This window comes from Monopterus albus, unplaced genomic scaffold, assembly GCF_001952655.1.
Source record: "Monopterus albus unplaced genomic scaffold, M_albus_1.0 scaffold437.1, whole genome shotgun sequence".
NCBI lineage: Eukaryota > Metazoa > Chordata > Actinopteri > Synbranchiformes > Synbranchidae > Monopterus > Monopterus albus.
The window spans coordinates 47,978-56,810 of NW_018128317.1; the positions used below are offsets into that span (position 1 = coordinate 47,978).

General features: G+C 41.8%; 2 protein-coding genes across 6 annotated transcripts in view; one reads left to right on the forward strand and one right to left on the reverse strand.

The window, feature by feature from the left end:
• fam114a2 (family with sequence similarity 114 member A2) overlaps nt 1–8,833 on the reverse strand; it is a 47,605-nt gene that overhangs the window by 2,899 nt on the left and 35,873 nt on the right. The window contains exons 1-12 of one of the 5 annotated variants that reach the window (XM_020587062.1): nt 4,697–4,843; nt 4,289–4,320; nt 4,231–4,258; nt 3,538–3,769; nt 2,888–2,987; nt 2,258–2,359; nt 2,027–2,130; nt 1,441–1,575; nt 1,089–1,250; nt 810–933; nt 633–718; nt 231–323 (exon numbers count right to left, since the gene is read on the reverse strand). In XM_020587062.1, coding sequence (XP_020442718.1) covers nt 231–323; nt 633–718; nt 810–933; nt 1,089–1,250; nt 1,441–1,575; nt 2,027–2,130; nt 2,258–2,359; nt 2,888–2,987; nt 3,538–3,750 — 1,119 coding nt within the window. In that variant the 5' untranslated portion in view covers nt 3,751–3,769; nt 4,231–4,258; nt 4,289–4,320; nt 4,697–4,843. Of the gene's footprint in view, nt 1–230; nt 324–632; nt 719–809; nt 934–1,088; nt 1,251–1,440; nt 1,576–2,026; nt 2,131–2,257; nt 2,360–2,887; nt 2,988–3,537; nt 3,770–4,230; nt 4,259–4,288; nt 4,321–4,696; nt 4,896–8,833 lie in introns of those variants that run through there. The other 4 variants (XM_020587063.1, XM_020587060.1, XM_020587059.1 and 1 more) reach the window with 4 other exon arrangements.
• On the forward strand, nt 5,581–7,889 carry LOC109952159 (microfibril associated protein 3). The gene is made up of 3 exons (XM_020587064.1): nt 5,581–5,742; nt 6,410–6,695; nt 6,898–7,889. The coding sequence occupies exons 2-3, from the start codon at nt 6,455–6,457 to the stop codon at nt 7,632–7,634; spliced, it is 978 nt and encodes a 325-aa protein (XP_020442720.1). The 5' UTR covers nt 5,581–5,742; nt 6,410–6,454; the 3' UTR covers nt 7,635–7,889.

The window sequence follows — 8,833 nt, forward strand, 5'->3', positions numbered from 1 at the left end:
TCTGCCATTTGGTGTGGTCCAGTCAGAGCCCAGAGCTCGACCCAACAGAGATGCTGTAAGATCCCTTACTTTTCCACCTGCACTGTGAATGTTTAACGGGTGTTCAAAGCAGACAAAAGATCAGAACTGACTGTTTACACTTGACTCAGATGATGAGATCCTATTTTATGAAGAAAACCAGGTAATGCTAAAGCATTCACACACACTTTCTCATATCGCTCTCTGCCTACCTCTATTGAAAGGGTTTTCTTAACGTCCTCGTCGCTCTCTTCCTTCTCTGGTTGGGTCATGTCAGTGATCTGGCTACAGGTGTTCTTACAAGCCTGTTGGAGGTTAGAAACCATTAACACAGCTGCCACCCTGTTCACACAGCATTGCTTCTTAGGTTTCTGAATGGCCAGCTAACAACTGAAATACCTGTGAACATGAACCTCACAATCCAAAACATCAGCCATGCAGTAAATACAACTGCTATACTACTGTTTTTCAGATAACAACAAAGGTTTTGATACAACTCTGGGCTCATTTTATTTTGGAATCTGAACTTTATGATGCTATATTTAATTGGATTATAGCGTCACATATTTCTCTATTCTCTTCTGAGCTTCAGGAATCCAATATAGAACTGGTACCTTGCTGAGTTTGTCAGCCGTGGCAGAGACACCGAGACCCTCCAAGGCCTCCGTTAACTCCCTCTCAAACTCTGTACCATCTTCATCTGGAATTGTGAAATGTACACTCAGTCATTTAGATGATTTACATGGTGCTGTATTCTCCTCACAGTGCTGGTGTTTTTACAGAGATGTTACCTTTCGTCTCGTCGACTTCTTCATCATCAAACTCCACTAGGGAGAAGGAGTCCTTGATATGATCCAGCTCCTCTCTGAGCTGAAGCAGCTCGTCTCCCGATAAGGTGGTCAGCACCGACTTCACCTGCAGCACACACACACACACACACACACACACACACACACACACACACACACACACTCAAAGTCACTCCACTGAATTCTGTAACACCTAAATGTGTCAGTCACTCTATTTTGCTATAGTAGGTGTCTTATTATGGAGCAGAACTTCAATCATACCTTCAACTCACTCTCCCGAGACAGAATCTCCAGAGCCTCGAGGTGTGAGAGGCCCTGAAATTCATCAAACAGCATCCCATAGTGAGCGACCACCTTCTCCGAATCAGGCGCCTCTTTCTGTGCTGTCTGCAGCTCCTCGCGCTCCTTTGCCTCCCTCAACACCTGAGAGAAAGAAAGCAACAGAGCTGAGAGACAGTGATGGATGAAGGCAACAGGACTGCACTCTGGGTCAGACAACCAGTAAAGCTAGCCTTTAAACAGTGTTTATTTAGATCTTGTGTCCTCTCACCTGAATTAGATCCATTAAGATTAATTCTGTCTAATGTTCAGCCTTCATCCCTTGTCTGCCTACCTGAGACAGAGTTATGTTCCTGTTCATCAGTCCTTTGGTCTTCCTAAAGCCAGGGTCACCTTCTGCTATCACATCCATCGTTTTCTTCCCGATGAACTCCAGAGCATCCAGACCACCTGTTATCACCGTCTTACCCTGTGAGCAGGTTTAGTTTCAGTGTGATAACCAGCAGTTTAAAAAAAAAAAAAAAGCAACACTTGCAATTAGCAAACAGCATTAAAGTAAAGTAAGTACATGTTTATTCAGTGAAACTGAAGTTATTAAGCAGATTAAGATATATACCCTTTTTCTACTTTGGTTGCTGGGCCTGCAGTTGCACTAAATAATCTTAGAAGCAGTGATTCAAACTATGCTCTGGCAGCTTTTGTGCTCATCCCCATAGTTCTCCACATTCATCTTAATAAGAGCTTCAGGATGGCAGACCGAAATGACATCTGGGTGGAGTGAGGATTAAGGAGCAATCCAATAAGGGAACTGAGATTTATCCAGTTTGAGCAGCTGTGCATAAATCCTAAACCCAATAGGAAGAGAGAACCTCTGCCCTAGAACAAGAATAATTCATACACAAGTGACTGTGACTGCTTACTGTGCTCTGGACGACGTTGGTGAGTGATGACAGCATTCCCATTGCACCTCCCACTGCTGATAATCCGTCTTCTGCTGCTTTGTCCGTCTCACCGCTGGCATTGCCTGCAGGAGAAGAAACAAACCACATACACTTATAAAAGGATTACACAGTATGAGGAAATCTGTCATGTCCTAAATAATCACCAAGGAGGAGCCGCTAACTCAAACAGGGAACAGTAAAATGTCTTACCCTGCTGTTTCTGCTCTTCCCCCACCTGCACCGACAGTTCAGTCGGACTGGGAATTCCCAAAGACGTCTCAGCCTTTTCTATCACCTGAGTGAGCCCTTGGCCTGGACACACAGGAGACATGCAGCATGTATAGCAGTGAAGAGGTTTAATCTGTAATAGACTGGAAACAGTGATGTGAGACAGCATGTTTTCACATCATAGGAGAAGTTTTTTTGTTTTTGGAGCCAATTCAAATAGTTTCTTAGGCTTTTCTCTAATCAACTGTGTTCAAGTTCAGTGATCAACACAAACCAGCTCCCATGCATACACACAACCACAGTTACCTTGAAAAAGACAAAGTTATGGTTTGGAAAGATTCATTTTTAGGCACCATCAAGCATCTCACATCATGTGATCTGCTTAAGGACAGCGCTATACAGTAAATATGCTGAACTATTAAACAGTTAACAGCTGGTTACATGCCTCTTTGGCTCAGCTGAAGAACTAAAGACAGACAAAGCTAAGGCATGTGATTAGAGGACAATGGTGTGTAGTTTTTTAGGACATCTCTCCAAGTAGATAAGAAAAAAAAAATCATCATACACACTGTATACAATACAGACAGATTGTGTTAGGTGGTCTGTACTCACCCACAGTGGCCACAGTAGCTGTTGCTGTGGATAAGATGGTTTTGCCCCAGCTGCCCCAGTATCCCCAACCACTGGGAGACACAGTGGACTCACTGGGTGTCTAAGAGAGTGGACATGAGGATACAGAGGAGTAAGACAGGACAACGAGGGAGATCAAGCAACAGAATTCATGAATGCGAAAGAAATCGCATCAGTTACACAAAGCACAGTGATCTTTGGTGTGGTGTTAATGGAGAAGTCAACTGATAAGAGACAAGTGATCACCACCCACTTATCACCAGCAATAAAACACAGTTCAACTCACAACACGTTAATAGTTATGCAACACAGGACACTGTCAAGTGTAAGTCCAGGAGGTTGGCCACACAGATGATTCAACAGACCCAGGTTAATGAATCCTTTTAGCCTCTGTTATGAGAATGCTGGTACATCATTACTTTGGCAAGAGGAAAATTACAGCCAGGTAACAGGAGACCTCCTCTGACAAAATGTTAGCTCATGTCTATTTAAATGTGTAAGTTCTTATGTTTAAAATGCCAAAAACCATAGATGTGTTTACAGCAAACAGCTGTCACGTCTTCACAAGAAGTGCTCATTTGACCATTTTTCTGAAGTTCTGTCTAGTATAATTTATGATTATCCCACAGTACCTTTGCCAGCTGCTCCTCTGCTTTTGGCATCTCCTCAGCTTCAGCTGTAGACTTGGGGTCCGGTCTCCTCCTGGCTTTCCTCGTCGGGGCCACGTCAGTCGAGATGTCAGGTGTAGTCGGAGAGGAGGTGTCATGTGTTTTGGCAGGAGAGGCGTTCTGAATCTCCGGAGCCACCTCTGGACCTTCTGTTGCTGTAGCTTCACTGTCTGACATCTTAGCACCTATTGCATGTCTTCAAAGTGAAAACAAGAACAACGGAATTAAGTATTAGCCAGATGAACATGCAACTAAACAGTTTTGATACTGAAGGCATCAAATGCTCACAGGTCTAGACAGGAAGGGAAATCAAAGGTTAACTACACTTTTCACACACACAAGTCGATGCAGGCAGGTTTGTATGCAAGAGAACCAAAGACAGATTGGACTAGTTAATGATCCATTTGAAGATTTTTGAGTTCACAAGTGTTTTGTAATAACTATGGCTAAATAACAGTTGTGATGTTTAAGGAATCCAATAATTCTTCAACAGTTAGATCAAAACACTAATGCACTCATTGTAGGAGTTACTCTGTAATAACACCTTCACTCAATCTGTCATGTTTACATTTCCCAGTCTGCATTTCAACAACAACAACCTGTGATGTCTACACTTCCCAGTCTGCATTTCAACAACAACAACCAACAGTTGGTTACCTGTCCAACTGGAGAGTGATCGTTTTAATAGGGTCTGGTTCACAAGAAAAACAGAATAGGCCAGCTGGGATTTTCTGACACAAATCGGGTCTGGTTCACAAGAAAAACAGAATAAGTTGAATACTGTACATAATATATACACCTTCATATATTATTTCTATGCAAGTGCTAAAGAAAACACTCCACGCACACAACCATAAATGTATGAAATAAGCGTGATAAACCTTACATTCATGTCTGTAAGAAGTCCATTAGTATCTTGTATTCACTTAACATCACTGTGTTACTGCACCAGTAGTTGACTTGCTAGTCGTGTGTTCAATGTACAAACTAGGACACGATGCTCAACTATGGGTTGCTAGTAGATTTGATGAGCTAATGACTCTTTCGTGTACAGTTTATTTTAGCAGTAGTTTATCCTAAACTGTATTCATTAACAACTTTGTCAGAAACTAAACAAACTTACCTTGCTACAAATTCACCTTTGCCCTTCGCAGCTGTCAGTGTCTTGACGCTAGCAGTTAACGTTAGCACCTTGAGATAACGTGAAGTTTCCTTTCTAATATTACAGCGATTACAGATTACAAATGCTATCTTTTTTATTTCGGTTTGCACTCCAGCTTGTACACATTAAACTCTTTTTTGTTTGTCCGAAAACAGTTTAATGACTCACTCAAAATGATACTTCAAATAAACTTTGTCCATTCTTGTTATTCTTACAGTTAGTTGAAACTTTATTAATAAAATGTCCAATTTAAATGTCCGGTTGGCACCTTCAAAATAAAAGTATGCTTAAAAACACTAAGGTTCATAGGGGGAATCTGTATCACGACAAAAGCTAAAGATCCTCTGTACATTTAGTTTTACAACAACTAGACCCTCCTTTTTACCTTTTAGAAGGTATTATTGCCTTAGTCGGGGGTTGATTTTTTATTAGTTTATTTTTATGGCAAAACCCCTATCTCCCATTAGTTAATTTTCCAAATTATTAAATCACATCAAGCGTGGCAAATCATATTAAAAAGATTTCGAAACAGTCAAAATAAAAGCAATCACACTTCCGGTAAAATTAAAATAAAATGCACGTTTATTTGTCATTTGTCTTCCATGTCTATTAATTATTTTTACTGCAAAATTACAAATATAAATGAGAATTAAATGTCAGATAAATTCTTAAACCCAATTAAAATTTACAATGTAAAACAAAATCACATATAGGCTTCTATATTTAACTAAGTATACTGTGCAACTTCACAGATTTGCCGATTTTAATATATTCTTCTTGACGCTATCGGTGTATGTAAACAACATGATTAAATATTGAATACACATAATGAAATCTTTGTCATTTTAAACTACTCACTTTAATTGAACATGGTTTCATCACTGGGGGAAGCCACCTACGTGCACATAAGAATTAACAGCAAGCCACACCCACTGCCAGGTACCTGTCCTGAACTAGGAAGTGAACGGACCGGAATGGTCGTGTTGGTTTGGCCGCAATACTTAATGGTAAACGCTGAATTACATGATAAAATAGGAGTGAAATGACTAAATGGTCTTTGAACATATGTCTGTTGAGGTTTTAATGTTTTGATTACTGCAGGAGGTGGGTCACTGGCTCTGCGTGTCTCTGGTGTTTGTTTAGGGTTCTGGTCTGTGGCTTTTTTCCTTCTGGTAATATTTGCTTGAAACATCATTATTGTATCCGAGAGGTTTGGTTTTCATTAATTATTTATTTCACTTTTGTGCACCACAAAAATGTTTTAAATGTGCCAGCTGTTCAAGGATTTACAGTAAGCAGTGATGTTATGAAGACATTGAAAAGTCAAAGGAGCGAATAGTTCAGGCTGAAAATCTGTAGGCTACAGGGAAACAAATGAAGCAATGAAATCACATCTATGTAACAAAATGCAAATTAGGCAATTGTTAAAAGTAGAGGTGTGTTGAGGAAGTATGAAAAACGGATCAAAGAAAAAGAAATGCGCTGAGCGAAAAACTTTTTCACAGCTAAAACAGATAAAATTCAAAAATAATCCTAGAAAGTATTGTGTTCTGAGTAATCCTTCTGAAGACTGCAGATTTATACTATAGATTATGCAGCGGTAGAAAATGAATGAATGAATGAATTATGCAGACAGGGTCTGAACCATAACCCTTCGCTCTTCCTGTTTTGCAGGTTTTTCTTGTCTAAGTGCGAGTTGAAGCAGTAAATCCTCTCGACATGTTATCACCTCATCACCACCACCTGACAGTCCTGCATCTCGTCCTGCTACTGGGGACAGCAGACGGAGCTCAGAATGTGTCAGAGGCGGCGTCGTCCTCTTGGATGGCCAGCCTCCCATCTAGGAGGGATATTGTGGTGAAAGAAGGATCCAGCACACTGATTGAGTGTAATGTTACTGGACACCACAATGACATCAAGTGGTACAACTCTGAAGGAATTCTCCTGGCTGACGGTGCAGGTAGGAGGAGTGTTAGGGTATAAAATGGAACTTTAATGAGTGTAAACTGGGGTTGTTGGCATGTGTAAATGTTTTTGATGCTGCATTATAAACTTGATTTTCCAGTTTGCTCATAATGTCAGTCTCTTCATGTTTTCTTTTTTTTTCCCCTCTAAAATTTTTAGTAAAACAAACTGTCTTGTCGTTTGTGTCTGAACTCCAGATGGGCGCTGGCAGATTCAAGAGAATGGTGTCCTGAACATCACTGTGGTCTCCTTTGAGGACCGTGGTCGCTACACCTGTGTTGCTTCCAGCGGCACAGGCATGACCAAGAACTACACCATCACATTGCGTGTAGCCTACACTGAAAGTGGCCTGGGCCTGTACTTTGTCATTATCTGCCTAGTAGCCTTCACCATCACAATTATCCTCAATATCACAAGAGTCTGCATGGTCAGCAGTCACCTCAAGGAGACGGAGAGAGCCATCAACGAGTTCTTCCGCACTGAGGGAGCAGAGAAGCTGCAGAAGGCCTTTGAGGTCGCGAAGCGCATCCCCATCATCACATCAGCCAAGACGCAGGAGTTTGCCAAGATCACGCAGTTCAAGACCATGGAGTTTGCCCGTCACATTGAGGAGTTGGCACGGAGTGTGCCTCTGCCGCCACTAATCCTGAACTGCCGAACATTCGTGGAGGAGATCACGGAGACGGTGATCCCTGTGTCTGACCCTGCAGAGCCAGTCAGGACGGTGGTGTCTGGGAATAGACAAGCTGTAGGCCCACCCTGCCCCGACAGGAATGGGGAGGAGGAGGCGGCACGTCAGACGCTGCTGTCCAGCGAAGAGCGGGGGAGCCAAGGAGGCATTGTTGACATCCAAGTGTCAGTCCACACTGTTTCTGAGAAGGTCGCCAGTGAGGAAAAGGAGGCTGAGGCTGAGAAGAGCGCGTGCTCACACTAGACTTACAAACAAGTGAGGCCTATGAGAGCAACATTTAAGCTGTCTCAGTCTAAATCCCACCAGAAGCAGCACCTTTTCTGCAGTGACTAACTGCAAATGGTCAGAAGAGACTTCAAATTGTGAGGTTGATTATCGCTTAGCGATTCTGATTTTGCTTATTGATTCTTGTTCTTCCCAGAGCCTGGCTCCATATTCTGTCATACTGAGTAAGTAACAAAACCAAAGCAAAATCCAGGTTTATTTCAGGTGGATAAGTACTTTGATATGTTTACCTTTAAAAAATCAAAGTCAAACATCTTATCATGTACTACGTACATTTTGTTTTCCGCTCGTTTTTCCTTGAGAGACACAACAAGCTTCTTCTTCTTCTTCTTAAGGATAAGGATACTTGCCTTTATTTGGCCAAGTATGTTACACACAAGGAATTTTTTTCCAGTACAGAGCCTAGCCAGCCATCTACGGCGCCAACTCACACCGATTGTTCTAACCATCGGGGGTAACTTGGGGGTTCAGTGTCTTGCCCAAGGACACTTGGACATGTGGACTGCAGGCACCGTGATTTGAGCCTTCAACTCTCCGGTTGGGAGACTGCTCTACCAACTGAACCACTTAGACAAAACATCACTTTTTACACGATCTTAAAATTTTTTTCATGCAGTGATTACATTTTGTTCTCAATACTAATTTTTTATTAAATGTACAGCAGTCTCACTTGTGATTGCTCCCATCTCTGATATTATTACCAGTATACGCATGTGCTGTGTGCCAGCAGGTCCGACTTTGCTCTCAGGAATCAAACTCCATTTTCATTAGGTTCTCTGTGATTTCAAATAATGATGCCAATAAGTTTGATCAGTTCCAAAGTGGGCTCAGAATTGCATTTCCTTGTCTTGTTTCTACAGTATATTTTACGCTGAGGACCAGTATGCCGAGACAAGGAGATTATGAAGGGGTCGCTGGACCCTCAGCTGTATGAAGAAACACGCAGGTATATTGATGTCTGCGAGGGCAGATGAGCGTTGGAACCAACAATTAGCAGGAACCAACAACAAGTATGACCCACGTACGGAATGAGGCAAGTGATTTGCTACAGAGGTTAATAGTTTTTGAGGGACTGGATCTGGAACTGAACACAATTGGAGACACTGAACAACATTATCATGAATCGGACGATGACTTTGACCCTGAAAAAAACTTTT